The sequence below is a fragment of the Rhinoderma darwinii genome, chromosome 3 (assembly GCF_050947455.1).
Source record: "Rhinoderma darwinii isolate aRhiDar2 chromosome 3, aRhiDar2.hap1, whole genome shotgun sequence".
Lineage (NCBI taxonomy): Eukaryota > Metazoa > Chordata > Amphibia > Anura > Rhinodermatidae > Rhinoderma > Rhinoderma darwinii.
Window position 1 is genome coordinate 229,463,226 of NC_134689.1, and position 15,806 is coordinate 229,479,031.

The window sequence follows — 15,806 nt, forward strand, 5'->3', positions numbered from 1 at the left end:
AATCTTTAAGAAAAAATATGAAGGAACTCCTCCAGCTCACCTTGTCACGGAAAGGATATAGGATATCATAAGCCATGACTAAGGACCTAGCGAAGGTCTGAAACGCGTAGGCTACCGCCTTTTCACTCCTTCTCTCTGTACTCTGGATTGACCTACCTGTCACTTTATTTTCTCGTAGCCCCTGTGCTTCGATTTTAACCGAGACTAATTAAACTTGGAAACTAGTTTTCCGTTTTACTAAAAACTTCACTCCCAGCGCTGGTTCCAACTTCCCTGGTTCTGAAGTAATCTTTAAGCTGTTGGATTACAATGACAAGGTGGCACTCATGAAAGCTTTCCGCAGCAGATCGCGTCCTTTGGAAATAATGGGCATGAAAGTGCTACTTTTTGAGGATTTCTCTGCGGAGGTTGCAAAACGAAGGCGGGCCTTCAGCAAGATCTGCACCACGCTGTTCCAAGCAAAAATACGCTTTAATCTGCAGTACCCAGCCATTTTACGGGTGTTTCAAGAGAACGGACGGAACAAGGTTTTCACCACGCCACAGGAAGCGGAGGACGCACTTACAGAGCTTTGCAGGCACAGACCCCAGCAAGAAGAGGAGCGTCACAGTCCAGCATACAGTCCAAATCGCAAGTCAAGAGAAGCCAAACGGAACCGACAAAATATGGAGCGAACCTGGGCAGAAGCTTTAATGCCCACACCAGGAAGATCCCGGGGGGGTCGAGCCGGAAATGGAGGGGACTCTCCGAAGGCGCAGAGGCGAACGCGGGACCGCACCCGATCTACGTCTCCTGATTGACGGACGAAGTTCTTTTCAGCACCATTTTATTTAAGCTGATGTGATGATGATTCTGTGGACGCTCTAGACCAATTGCAGATTCCGACCGGCTACAGATAAGTTTGCAGATAATTTGAAAGTTTTGAGGGCGATATTTGGCGGTCTTATACGGCACTCTGTACCGGTCAACAGCTGACCTAATGTTATAATGTTACAATGTTGAAATGTATGCATTTTTGATATTTCCCTGCATTCTCGCTACAGGAGATTAGTGAGGGAGTTAGATCAGGTTCTGAGATTTTTCCTTGTGGGCGGGATCGACCGGGAATGATACAATGCCTCCCCTACGCAAGGGATTAGTTATATCTGCCACAGATGGCATACTGGGGGAAGTTGCGGTAGGAGATCTGGGAAAAGGAGGCAGGGAAACCTAGAGGCGAAACAAGATTTATGTGGTTATGTGAGGATATAATCCAAACAGACTCTAGGTTGTTAAACCGACGGTATGAGAATGTATAAATGTGTGCACAGGCGACAAAGGGGTAATGAGGTGGTAAGGGCAGGTGCTGCTTCCTCATTGAAGGAGACATATATGCAGGTCTGGGGGGGAGAGGGAGGGAGGGGCGTGTTTTGACACAACAGAAAAAAGTGAAGTCACTTACACCAGTGGGTATTAAGGGGCTGATAACCCTTGCCGTAGGTGATTTTATGGTTTTGTTAGATAAGGGCTGGATTGCCTTGACATGGAGTTTGGTTCTGGTTTATAAGCCGGGTTTTGGTTATGTTATTAATGTTTATACATGGCTCTTGGAAAAAGGCGGATCTGACTCCCCGAACCTATCACGACTTTTAGGCATTTTAGCTCATCTTATGCACGGCCCAATAACATGAAAATAGCCTCTTGGAACGTTAAAGGGCTGAGATCCCCACAGAAACGGACCAAACTTTTGCGACAAATGAAACGATTGCACCCAGATGTGGCCCTATTACAGGAAACTCACCTTACCGAGCCAGAGTTTAAGTATTTGCAAAAATTCTGGGTGGGTCAGGTTTTTGGCTCGTCGGCAATGGAGGGTAAGGCGGGAGTTATAATTTTGATACATAAAAATTTTGCGTTTACGCTGGTGTCCCAGGAACGGGATGACGAGGGCCGTTGGATCCATCTAGTGATTGAGCATGCAGGGGAAACTATCAGTATTCATAATGTGTATGGCCCAAATACGATTAACACAGGGTTTTTTGGTCATTTGGAAACCCAACTCCAGCAGGATCGCACTAGGTTTTTGATTCTGGGGGGAGACCTTAACACTGTGAGGTCTTCAAGGGAAGATAGGAGCGCAGGGACTAGTTCGCAGAGAAATAGAGATAGGATCTTGCCCGAATTTTTAAGACACACGGCCCTAATAGATGCGTGGAGGAGTCTACACCCAGATGCGCGGGAATATACACATTTCTCCCATGTTCATCAGTCATGGTCGCGTATTGATTACTTGCTAGTTAATGACGCATTATCGCGACGATTACGTGAAGCGGCGATTGAAGATCTAGTTATTTCGGACCATGCCCCGGTTACCATTACCTTGGCCGACACAGTAGCTAGAGGAACAGATTTTATCTGGAGGTTTCCCGCCTTTCTGGCAAAGGATGAGGGCTTTATACAGAAGCTTAAGGGGTGGTGGATGGAATTTGATGGGGATAATGTATCGCATCGCTCGGAACCGTCATTGTATTGGCGTACAGCCAAAGTGGTAATAAGGGGGAAAGTTATGCAATTTATGTCTAATCTTAAACGCGAAACGACCGAAGGATACGAGGCAGCGAGCGACAGATTACGGTGTGCATACACAGCATTTCTACATTCTCCATCACCGCCATTGGGGGAGAAATGGAGGGAAGCCAAGCGACAGTTTGATCAGTGGTTAGACAAAAGAGAGAGTATTTACCGGTCCCAATTTGATGCGTTTCGGCAATAAAGCGGGCAAATTATTAGCGCGATTAGCGAAGGGGTGGTATGCACCGTCACACATTTCAACACTTAACGAATCTAATGGAACTTCTACCTCAGACCCAAAAAAATCAACACCATATTAAGTAAATACTACCAAGCCCTTTACTCAGAGACACCCATAGATCTCCAAAAAGGGAGGGAATTTTTGGAGAAGGTGAAGCTGCCAGGGCTCACTCAGGAGCAGAACGGTCACTTGAGCGCAGAGATTACATTAGAGGAAGTTCGGAGCGCCATTAAGACCTTATCTAACGGAAAGGCCCCGGGTCCAGATGGATTCACAGGAGAGTTTTTTAAATCTCTGAGAGAATAAATCAGCCCTACCTTGGTGGCATACCATAATATTTTACTAAGGACGGGTGCTTTACCAGCAGAGGCCAAAGTAGCGCATATAAAGGTGTTACCCAAGAAGGGGAAGAATCCTCTTGACCCGGGGTCGTACCGTCCCATTTCACTAATAGACCAAGATCAGAAATTGCTCACAAAAATTTTGGCCAATCGGCTGGCTATGTATCTACCCACACTGGTGGGAAAATCCCAAGTAGGATTTGTAAAGGGCAGGGCAGCAGTGACGAATCTACGCAAAGTGTTGACGGTGCTAGAAACAGTCAGGCACGATCCCCAGCCAGGTACCAAACTGGCACTATTAGCGTTAGACGCAGAGAAAGCCTTTGATAACATACAATGGGAATGGCTGGGGATGGTGCTGAACAAAATGAACGTTCAGGGAGACTTCCGGGTCTTCCTGAAGGGTGTCTACAATAACCCGCAGGCACGTGTTCACTCCTCAGGGTTCCTGTCGGATCCCTTCCAATTACATAAAGGAACACGACAGGGTTGTCCCCTGTCGCCCCTGTTATTCAATCTCGCATTGGAACCTATGGCTAGATTTCTGGAGGAATCGGATATGTTCAGAGGCATTCAAGTAGGGTCTCAGGCAGTGAAGTTAGCCCTGTTTGCTGATGACGTTATACTTTTTATGTCAAATCCTCAAGAACATTTAAGGACGGTTTTTCAATTTTTGCAGGAATTTGGGCAATGCTCGGGATATAAAGTCAACCTAGGTAAAAGCGAACTGCTGGAGTTGGGCAGGCCATTGCCTAAGACCTTTTGGCAATCCTTGGGGTGTGGGATATCCTCAGTTGAACATTGCATTACTTATCTGGGTATCAGAATAGGAAGGATACCGGACACCCTGTATGGCCTAAATTATCTCCCGTTAATTAAAAAAATACAAGCGGAACTCACTAGATGGGGCCAATTGCCGTTGTCCCTCCTGGGAAGGTGCCACCTAATTAAGATGGTTAGCTTCCCCAGATTGCTATACCCCTTTCAAACAATCCCTCTCTTATTGAAGCATGTGGATGTCTCTAAACTGACGGCCTCATTCACTAAATTTATATGGGCAGGAAAAAGGCCTCGCATCGCACTTACCAAGCTCATGATGGGCAAACAAGAAGGGTGTGTGAACTTTCCGAATGTCAGGGGTTATAACGTGGCCTGTCTTTTTCGTCATGTAGTAGATTGGCTTCACGAAACGAGCAATTATTCCAACTTAGATCTGGAGGGGGTGTATGCCTCACCCTGGAACCTGAAAGCTTTGTTACATTGTAGAGTAGCTTCTCTTCCGTGCCGTCTCAAAACCTCCATTGTATTGAGAGATACAGTCCTAGCTTGGAAAGTGGTACGTAAGCAGTTTGGGTTACCTCACCTGGTATCGAAATATATGCCGTTGAGCGGACACCCGGAATTTTTACCGGGAGTAGGCAAGGGGGACGGATTTGCCTCATGGGGGATGGTAGGCATTGACAACGCAGGGGATCTTATGCACATAGAGGAAAGGAGGTGGTTAACTGGGGAGGAAATTACCACTAAACTCAGACCCATAGAAGGTAGGGTCAATTTTTTACAAATACTTCAGGTACGAGCATTTTGCACCTCCAGGCTCAGGGATTTGAGTAAGGAAGCTACCTCGCACACTCTGGATGAGGTCAAAGGTCCAACAACTGGGCGGGAGACCATTTCAGGGTTGTATAGAGCACTGAGAGATGGTTTTGTTCGTCCGCAATCAAGGGTTAGTTTCAAAATCTGGGAACGGTGGACCCAAGATCCAGGTATAGGAGAGATCATACTGGGGGGTTGGGAGATGGTACGGAAGAGTGTTATAAATGAGAGCTGGAGGGAAACCTATTTTAAGTTGATGCATTCACCTATATATGGCTTTAATATTCTGCCTTCACAATCCTTCCCTGACCGCATTACGTGTTGCCCCAAATGCAATACACCTCTGACGAATTTATGGCATGGAGTGTGGGGGTGCGTACATACGAAACGATTTTGGGGGATGGTACAAAAATATATTGAGGATCATTGGAAAGCGAACCTCCCACTGACGCCTCAAGCGCTACTATTCCATCAGGCGAGGCCGCCAGAGGAAGAGGGTGCTCGAGGAGTGAGATCACCTCCAGCGCTGGTGCACACGATTTTACTGGTAGCCTTGAGATGCCTGCTGAGTAAATGGTTGGAGGCAGACACGCCGGGGTTAGAACTGATTGTGTCACGGCTGAAACAGTTATTAGTTCTTGAGAGGGTGGAGGTGGAAAGGCGGAAGGAAACGGGAACTAAGTGGCAAATATTCATAGAATCGCAATGTACAGCAGCCGAAATAGCGGAAATTGTTAAGCCTTTCCAGCACACAAAGTGGTACTGCACACAGTTCTTGGCAGGCACTTTAGGGGGGTTGCAACTTTGAACTAGTTGGGGGATAAATGATAAGTAGATACTCATTGATGACTTAGGTCGTGTCGGGGTTGGGGGAAGTCATGTTTTCAGTCCATATGAAGATCGACACTTATGCCATGTTTATATGTTATGTTATGTTGAATTTAATTCAAAGTTAATTCAATGACAGTTGAGTGCTGCGCACTCATGATGTAACTTTTACGTGAAATGTTTGTAAGAAAATGTGAAAATTGACAATAAAAAGGATATTTTTTAAAAAAAATTACGCCTCGTGTGAACAGACAAATGTCTGCCCATTGCTTTCAATGGGCAGATGTTTGTCAACGCTATCGAGGCGCTATTTTTGGACGTAATTCGGGGCAAAAACGCCCGAATTACATCCGTAATTAGTGCGTGTGAACATACCCTTAGGCAGGTATTTCAGTCCATTATCACACTAGGGCCACATGTGGGATATTTCTAAAAACTGAAGAATCTGGGCAATAAATATTGTGTTGCGTTTCTCTGGTAAAACCTTCTGTGTAACAGAAAACATTTTATTACAAATGAATTGCAGCAAAAAAATAAAATGTGTAAATTTCACCTCTACTTTGCTTTAATTCCTGTGAAGCGCCTAATGGGTTAAGAAACTTTCTGAATGCTGTTTTGAATACTTTGAGGGGTGCAGTTTTTAATATAGGGTGATTTATGGGGTCTATCTAGTACATAAGGCCCTCAAAGCCGCTTTAGAACTGAACTGGTCCCTGTAAAAATCGCCTTTTGAAATTTTCTTGAAAATGTGAGAAATTGCTGCTAAAGTACTAAGCCTTGTAACGTCCTAGAAAAATAAAATAATGTTCAAAAAACTATGCAAATATAAAGTAGACATATGGAATATGTGAAATAGTAACTCTTTTGTGTGGTATTACTATCTGTTTTACAAGCAGATACATTTAAAATTAGAAAAATCATAATTTTTGCACATTTTCTCTAAATTTTGGTGTTTTTCACAAATAAGCAATGAATTTATTGACCACATTTTTCCACTAACATAAAGTACAATATGTCACGAGAAAACAATCTCAGAATCGCTTGGATAGGTAAAAGCATTCCAGAGTTATTACCACATAAATTGACACATGTCAGATTTGAAAAAATGGGGCTGGTCCTGAAGGCCAAAATGAGCTCGGTCTTGAAAGGGTTAAGAACCTTAGCCCTCCCACTTGCCACGCCTGGGATAGTTTAATTTGGGCGAAGTGCAGATAGTTTTAGTTTGGAGCAGTCAGTCAGTGGTCTCCTCGTTCATTGTCTGCGTGTTGCTTTAGTACAGCTTTAAAACATGGTGAGTTGAGAATGGCTGCGTTGCTTTACGTTTATTTATTTTTACGTTTGGTGATTTATTACATGGCTTTATGTTGGTGTGCATATAAATCTTAGTTTTATATATAGGTCTTTGTTTCCCTCTGACGGGGGGCTAGTACACGTTCAGTAGTGTTTTGGATCATAAAGGGATGAAACGTTTAAAGGACAGACACTACTTGAATTTACCCAAGCGCTTATGCAGCTTTCTTTTTGCGATCGGTGGGGGGAGGGGGGGGGGTGTTTAGTGCTCGGTCCCGCACTGAACAAAACTTGTGATGTGCCAAAGTTGTTGTTTTTTTTTAAAAAAGATTAGTCACCCCTTAATTCATTAGTAGTAGTAGTATATCCGGTGCTTACAGTGCATGCCCTAAGGCTGGGTTCACTTCATGTGTTTTTTGTCTTGGGTTCTGGGAGATTAACTGCCGTTTTCTCTCAGTTCGTCTGCCAAAAACCGCATGCTTAAAGCACACCGTGTAAACCCAACCTATAGGTATATTCAGATGGTATGGCCACATTGTGCTTAATTAGGGCAAAACAATGCATTTTATTGTCTTGTGTTTTTTTTTTTTTTTTTTTATAGAACTGCAGTGTTTTGTAGCAATCTCCCTTTAATAAACTACAATTTAACTGCATCATGTGAATGTAGCCTACGGCTGAAGTTTAGGGTCTGTATTACACTTGCAGGCTGCCTTAGGTTCTACTGACTCAATGGATTCCCTGGTGATTTGAAGTTCAGTAGTTCATGGGTTCTGCTCATTCACATGGCCATGATGCTGCTAAATTTTATCATCCGTATTACGGCCCCGAGTCCCGGCCTGATTGCTGGTCTAATGCTAGTGGTTGGGCTAAGACCAGTGGTTTAGATTACAACTGTCTGAATTAGACTTAAGGATTCAAGTATATGTTGTCTGTTATACGCTGAATGGCGACCTTATTAGGGACGCACATCTAGTAGTGTTGGTCCTTTTTTTTTTTTGGCATTCAGAACCACCGCAATTCATTGTGACATAGATTGAACAGGGCTTTGACACTTTTCTGTAGGAATATTGGCCCATGCGGACAGAACCGCTTCTTGCAGTTACCGCTAAAACGTCCTTCTGCCATGAGCTGATTTAACTTGGGTGCCACAGTGCTTGGATAAGCCCTTCTGTTCAAATTTCCATCTACAGGTATCTGAGGACCCAGGTTGTGCCAAGAAAACATTCCCTCTACCATTAGGGTGTATTCACATGGTGCGGTTTTGTTGCGTGGCCAAAATCCACACACAAAAAAATATGCATGCGTTTTTTCCTGTGATTTCCAAAAACGCATGCACTTTGTCCGTGCGGTTTTCGGCTGCACGGCAAAACCGCATCGTGTGAATACACCCCTTCTCTACTGGTCTGAATTGTTGACATCTCACAGGAATGGTTCAGGAATTCATGCTGCTTGCGCCAAATTCTGATCTTCCAATAAGCATGGTCCCTGCATAGGAAAAATTTGATTTTTATGCTGCACTCTGGGATCATGTGTTTAATTCTCTAACCGTGAAAGGGTAGGTGTCTCTCAAAGTGGCAATTCAGTGTATATCCTGGCGTTTATGTATTGTTTCTGGTATGGATCTCTTTGTCATTGGAGGCCAGACACTTTTTATCTTGAACTGCTTAGGTTTTATTGTCAAGAAGAAAAAAAAATACATGGAAATGTATCGTTCACTTCCCTGCTACTAAATTATCCATTCCTGTGACTTGGTTCCCCTGTTTTACGCTCTCCAGTATGGCCACTGCAGTCTCAGACTTTGCTATGGAGAGCTTCTTTGGAAGTCTGAGACATGCCCCTACACCCTCTGCTCTTAGATGGGCGGGTGATGGCGTCTGTGCTGTAAGACACAGAGCTGACGTCATCAGTGTTCATCTATCTGGAGCGGAAAATGGGGGACCGGAACGAGGGCTGGTCATTCAGGAGCGGGGCAACAGGTAAGTTAACTAAACCATTCCAGTGTGTGGGGATATTTATTATTTTTTTTTTTTGTTTTTTTTTGTGCCCTACCCGAAGGCAGCATAGGATAGAGGAGTAGATGCTGAGCTCCATGATATATGGGTATATATGATTTAGGCAGGATTTCTGAATAAAAAGCAGAGAAAAACCTGATGGGACTCCTAGAAGAGACAGTCCTGCTTACCCCACCCACACAGGCTGATTGACAGCCTTTTCTGTATCCGTGGAAGAAATGTCAAAATTCATGCAAAGAAAGTGTAGTAGTTGCCATTGCAACCAATCGGATTTAATCTATTTTCCAACGGCCTTTTCAAAAATAAAAGCAGCAACCGGATTAGAGTAGTGGCTTATGGGAACCACTTTTTCTTTGCACCAGTTAAAGGGATTTCTGAATAAAACACTGAAATATTTCAAATCTTATAAACCTATACATCATGAAGCTTGGTATCTAACCCCTTATTATATGCTAACTTTAGATATGGGAGCAGAAATCACCTGGCAGGTTCGCTTGGCCACATGTCCAATGTATTCTTCGTGAGTGTCCCTTTTGAGACGCTTTCATTAATTTACATTTCTAGTTTTAGGTGAGGGGAGGATTTCTTTATGTATCTGTATAACCTCTTAGCCAAAAGTGATGTGAATGGAGCCTAGGAATCGTTCATCTTAAAGGGTTTGTATAGGATTAGAAGAAACGGTGCCATGCCCTTCAATCGGTGTCTGGTATGGCAGCCGAGCTGCATTAATTAGTCAATGGGCCTGAGCTGCAATACTATAAACAACCTGTGGACAGGTTTGGCACTGTTTTTTGGAAGAAAGCAGCCATGTTTTTGTAACCTTGGACAACGCCTTTTTGACCAGCTTGATATTGCAGTTGTTTTAATAGGTGTTTTTGTATCATAGAGGGAATGCATCTCTATACATATTGGCCAAGCAGGAGTGCAGATGGGCAATGCCTGCTGGGAGCTTTACTGTCTAGAGCATGGAATCCAGCCAGATGGGACTTTTCCTAAGGACAAGGACATCGCAGATTCATCTTTTGGGACTTTCTTCTCTGAAACTGGAGCAGGAAAACATGTGCCGCGAGCAGTTTTTGTTGACTTGGAACCAACTGTTATTGGTAAGATGCATTTCATGAAGGAGTTTACATGTTACACTTCACACATTGCAATATTTACTATTATAATTGTAATGTGCCAATGAAGGAAAATTGCAGTAGAGAAGATAATTTTCTTAAAAAATTGACAGCTTTCTGCATTAAAAAAAGTGTCGCTTTAAAACTCCTGTAAAAACAAAAAAAAAAACATGCTTTCGAGGCTCTTTTATTTAGTCATTTTGTACAGGCGTTTCTCTATAGAACGTCACATTATGAAAACTGCGCCACTAAATGTGGCAAATTTCTCAGTGCTTCATGCTGTATGATCATTTTAGCACATCTTTAGACTTCAATTTGAGCCAGAATTCTGGCGCCTTTTGAATAGTAAACCTGCCCCTATGTATGTAAGCTTTTTCATATTTTATGAACATCTGGCCACGGCATGTTTGGACAAGTAAGGCTGCATTCACACGAGCATATCAAGTTCACGTGCTTTGCGAGTGGCATGAGTTATTCAAGCACTCGCAAAGCATGTAATTAAAAAAAAAAAAGTTTAATGGAATTGATGCACAAATCACGCACCGCATGTTGATGTGCATCCGTGTGCGGTGCGTGGTGCGTGGTTTTCACACACCCATTGACTTCAATGGGAGCATAGGTGCGTGAAAACGCACCAATATAGGACCTGCAGTGAGTTTCACGCAACAGACTCTCGCTGCGTGAAAACCCCTGCATGTGTGAACTGCCCTATTGAAATCAATGGGTTCGGGTGCTGCACGTGATTTCCATGCACAGCACACAGGCTTTATACACGTTCGTCTGAATGTCACCATAAAAAAAAATGTGCGCAAACGTTTTGTGAGTACAGCCTAAGGCCCCATACACTCAGCCATAATTTTGATCTGCGATTACAGACCGTAATTGCAGATCAAAGTACGGACCCACTCATTTCTACTGTCCACGGACACCTTCCCATGTATCTATAGGAAGGTGACCGGGCCATAGAAAGGCTCCGCAAAAAAAAAAAAATAGGACATGTCTTAGGGTATGTTCACACGCTTAATAAAAAAGTCTGAAAATACAGAGCGGTTTTCAAGGGAAAACGGCTCCTGATTTTCAGCCGTTTTTAAAGCAAACTAGCGTTTTTCGCTGCGTTTTTTTTTTATCACCGTTTTTGGAGCGGTTTTTCTATGGCGTCAATGAAAAACTGCTCCAAGGAGTGACATGCTTTTTCGTGGGGGGTTTTTACGCAGCCGTTTTTCAACACTGCTTCGTAAAAGAAAAACTCCCCGTCAGAACAGAATGCAGTTTTTCCCATTGAAATCAATGGGCAGATGTTTGGAGGTGTTCTGCTTCCGATTTTACGGCCCGAAAATCGGCCGAATATAAGCGGTGTGAACATACCCTCCTATTTTATAATGGGAGCACCGCCTGCAAAATGCAGATGACTGTCGCCGGCTATAATCATAATCACGGACTGGGATTATGGCTACAGCTGTGTGCAGGGGGCCTAAAAGGGTAAAGGACCGAAAGAAAGCGGTTAGGCCCCATGCACACAACCGTAAAACTGCTGACCGTACCGCGGTTTTACGGACACATTCGGTTCTATTGGTTGCGGACACCTGTCCGTAGCGCTACGGATGGGTGTCCGTGCCGGGAATTGTAGGGGGAGTATACGTTTTACGGACCGTGCTTCTATACTTTGTATGGGAGCACGGCCCGAAACAGCGGGCGGCTGGCCTTGCCAGCAATCGTGGGCTGTGATTATGGGCACGGCCGTGTGCATGGGGCCTTACACACACGATCATACTTACCTGAGGGAAAGTGAACAGGTCATTTCAATGAGTGCACTCCATCTGAACACAATTTGGTCTTTAATTTAGCCTTGGAATTTCTTTTTTATTTGAACCTCTGCCTAAATATGTCCCATATACACTGGAATTGTGTTTTGTTAATCACAATGTAATGTGAGGACCAACACTGTTGTTTTTGTGTAGATTTGCCATTGTCTGATTACATACACTTTCAGAAGCGGGTAGCGTAAAGAAGAGTCTCCAACTAAATAAATGTTAAATGGCTGACGTGTGTTTGGACGTATTTTCCAATAATTCAGTGTGTTAAACACTAACCACTTTATATGTTTGAGTCAGGTCTGATATAAGGAAATGTATAATAAAACTGACTTTCCCCTCAATCTTTATTCTCCCTTTTTAGGTGAGATCAGAACGGGAACCTACCGCACACTGTTCCACCCAGAGCAGCTCATTTCTGGAAAGGAAGATGCCGCAAATAATTACGCCAGAGGTCACTATACTGTTGGAAAGGAAGTTATTGATGGCGTTATGGACAGATTACGTAAAATGGTAAGTTATTTATATCAAAACCTGACATCCGTTTTTACAAGGATTGTTTGAGGTTTGAAAATTATTGTTTTTATTTCTGGAAACACCACTCTTAGGCACTGTTCATACAGGTTTTTGTTTTTTTTGCAGGCAGAAAATTCTGCGACTTTCGAGGCAGATTTTGATCTGCCTGCACGCTGTTTGCTGCGTTTTTCACCCACGGCCATTGAGTGCTGTGGGCAAAAAACGCAGTGAATTACGCCTTTTCTGCCTCCCATTGATGTCAATGGGAGGTCAGACCTAAACGTCCGAAGAGAGGGCAGTGAAATCAATGGGAGGCAGTTTCGGCCATCTTTTGACGCGGTTTCCGCGTCAAACGTGTAAAAAAAAAACAAACAAACTGAACTCAACCTTGGCCTATTCACGTCACCATTCGGGTTCCGTTCAACCTCTCCGTTAGGGTATGTTCACACGGCTTAGAAAAATACGGAGCGGTTTTCAGGCGAAAACAGCTCCTGATTTTTCACTTTTTTTTTTTTTTTTTTTTTTTTTTTTTAGCAGCTCGCGTGTTTTGCGGCGTATCTTACGGACGTTACTGGAGCTGTTTTTCAATGGAGTCAATGAAAAAACTGCTCCAAAAAACATACCAAGAAGTGGGCGTCTTTTTACGCGCTGTATTTTGACAGCGACACGTAAAATTACACCTCGTGGGAACAGAACACCGTAAAACCCATTGCAAGCAATGCGCAGATGTTTGTAGGCGTAATGGAGCTGTTTTTTCAGGCGTAATTCGAGGCGTAAAACGCCTGAATTACGTCTGAAAATACTGCGTGTGAGGAATAGATGAATGGAAACTATAGCTTCTGTTTTGCATTACCATAATTTCAATGGTAATGTTTCAGTTTGTCTCCATTCCATACAGCTTCCATCTTTATTTATTTTTTCAGACCATAGCATAGTCTACTACGCTGTTTCAATGGGGAAAAAATTGAAAGTTTATGTAACGGAGACAAACTGAAACGAAAGCTATAGTTTCCGTTCGGCTTTCCATTCATCTGTTCCTGACAGGTTGAACAGAACCCGAATGGTGATGTGCACAGGCCCTTAGACTGTGCCTAGCATTGCAGCAATATATTAGAACAGGACTGCGGGGTCCCCCCCCCCCCCCCAATCTCCGGAAAGGAGCCATTCTGCTAATCAAGTACTGTGGCCTCTCCATGGATTCTTTCCTGCACAGCTGTGGTACCATAGCCTCATTCACTTGAGGCAAGAGATCAGATCTCCATTGACCCTAGTGATATATAATCACTTCCTATGGTAGAAATACCCCTGTAATTGGAAGATAAGTTTTCTGTATTGAAGAGTTGCATCAGACTTTTCATAAAAAGTTGGGGAATTGCAGAAATGTTAGAGGCTTCCCTTTAATACAGAACATATGTAGAATGCCACACAGCAGACAACCTCTATAAACCAATTAAACTATAAATCTACTGAGCAGATATCTTTCATCCCTTTAAACTAAACCAGTGTTTTTTTTTTTCCTTTTTTCTTTTTTGTTTTTTTTTTCTGCAGTCTGACCAGTGCTCTGGCCTTCAAGGGTTTCTAATCTTTCACAGTTTTGGTGGAGGTACAGGGTCTGGCTTCACTTCCCTGATGATGGAACGTCTATCTGTTGACTATGGAAAGAAGTCCAAGCTTGAGTTTTCGGTTTATCCTGCGCCGCAAATTTCCAATGCAGTGGTGGAACCTTACAATTCTATCCTGACAACCCACACAACTCTGGAGCACTCAGACTGTTCCTTCATGGTAGACAATGAAGCAATTTATGATATTTGTAACCGTAACCTGGACATTGAGCGCCCTTCTTATACCAATCTTAATAGATTAATTGCCCAAATAGTTTCCTCTATTACAGCCTCTTTGAGGTTTGATGGCGCCTTGAATGTTGACTTGACAGAGTTCCAGACTAATTTGGTGCCCTATCCTAGAATACATTTCCCCCTAGTAACTTATTCCCCCATAATATCGGCAGAGAAGGCTTACCACGAACAACTATCGGTGCCCGAGATTACTAATGCTTGCTTTGAATTTTCAAATCAGATGGTTAAATGTGACCCCAGACGTGGTAAATACATGGCTTGCTGCCTATTATACAGGGGTGATGTGCAGCCCAAAGATGTAAATGCCGCAATAGCTGCTATTAAAACCCGGAGGTCAATCCAGTTTGTTGACTGGTGTCCTACTGGGTTTAAGGTGGGAATTAACTATCAACCTCCCACGGCAGTCCCAGGAGGGGACTTGGCCAAAGTTCAACGTGCTGTCTGTATGCTGAGTAATACTACTGCAATTGCAGAGGCCTGGGCTAGGCTGGACCATAAATTTGACCTAATGTATGCTAAGAGGGCTTTTGTACACTGGTATGTGGGAGAGGGGATGGAGGAAGGAGAGTTCTCTGAAGCCAGAGAGGATATGGCCGCTCTGGAAAAGGATTATGAAGAGGTGGGGAGAGACTCTAGAGATGCTGCTGATGAAGAGGATGATGAGTATTGAAAATGAATATGCTCTAAAAGCTTACATTAAACAGGCAAGGTAATTTAAACCTGGGAATGCCATTGATTTAGTTACAAAGTCTGAAGAGTAGCATTTGAAGATTGTGAACCAGTTTGCCTATGTCTGTTCTGTATGTAATGTTTAAAGATGTTGCTAATAAAAAATATCATATTGATGTCCTGTTTTGTGAATATTATCGAGGACATTCAGAGAAACCTAATGTGGTGTATGAAATACATAGTGTCATTAGGTTTTACTCCTGCTCAGCTTAGCCTATGGCCTCATGCACACTTCCGTTGGCAGTCGCACGGTTGTTAATGACGGATCCGTGAAACACTGATGGCTTACCGCGTGCAGACCGTTGTTTCACGGACCAAATCAATGAAAAGACCAAGATTGTTCTGTCAAATGCGGACAGGAGTAGGACCTGTCCTATTTTTGACAAACTGCCACGTGGTTGCATGGCCCCATTGAAATGGATAGCACCCTGAAGAAAAAAAACTGAAGTGGGCATGAGGCCTAAAACATTGAAAACTCACAACAGGTGGTGTAAGATTTACAATTTTATTTTTTTTCCTTATCCAGATCTTTGCTTTACCAATTTGAAATGGGTTGCATGGCATAGAAGGAATATACATGTAGGCTAATTTACATTGAGGTTGATAAAAGAAAAAAACCTTTTTACACATTGCTTCATGGTTCCTGCCTCGTTTGAAATATTAATCCATGTTGAAATGATCAATAATGGTAGCACTCTTAACAATCCATTTTGTTGGTTGTCCATGCCTAAAATCTCCTTTTCCTTGCACTGTTATGGAAGGCCTGGAATCAATCAATGCTGTGTAAGTCAGGGACTCCCAAGTGTGATCTGTAACTGCAGGGTCTGTAATGCTGCTACAATCTGATCCTGTAAAACCAAAAAAGTACATTGTCTTTATCTATTAAACTGAGCAACTGAAATTTTGTGGTCCCATCAA

The 15,806-nt window shown here is 43.2% G+C and overlaps 2 protein-coding genes across 3 annotated transcripts in view; one reads left to right on the top strand and one right to left on the bottom strand.

The window, feature by feature from the left end:
* The first annotated feature begins 6,741 nt into the window (after window positions 1–6,741).
* LOC142747980 (tubulin alpha chain-like) lies at window positions 6,742–15,004 on the top strand. The gene is made up of 4 exons (XM_075855091.1): window positions 6,742–6,847; window positions 9,745–9,961; window positions 12,152–12,300; window positions 13,852–15,004. The coding sequence occupies exons 1-4, from the start codon at window positions 6,845–6,847 to the stop codon at window positions 14,827–14,829; spliced, it is 1,347 nt and encodes a 448-aa protein (XP_075711206.1). The 5' UTR covers window positions 6,742–6,844; the 3' UTR covers window positions 14,830–15,004.
* Window positions 15,005–15,443: 439 nt separating this feature from the next.
* The window catches only part of TSGA13 (testis specific 13), a 30,488-nt gene continuing 30,125 nt past the window's right edge, over window positions 15,444–15,806 (bottom strand). For both annotated transcript variants that reach the window (XM_075855094.1, XM_075855092.1), the window contains exon 9: window positions 15,444–15,736. In XM_075855094.1, coding sequence (XP_075711209.1) covers window positions 15,549–15,736 — 188 coding nt within the window. In that variant the 3' untranslated portion in view covers window positions 15,444–15,548. The remainder of the gene's footprint in view (window positions 15,737–15,806) is intronic.

Excerpts from the sequence above, each read along its gene's own strand:
- LOC142747980 (XM_075855091.1), top strand. Across the intron at positions 9,962-12,151 it reads CTTGGAACCAACTGTTATTG|GTGAGATCAGAACGGGAACC; the intron begins GTAAGATGCATT and ends CTCCCTTTTTAG. Across the intron at positions 12,301-13,851 it reads TGGACAGATTACGTAAAATG|TCTGACCAGTGCTCTGGCCT; the intron begins GTAAGTTATTTA and ends TTTTTTCTGCAG.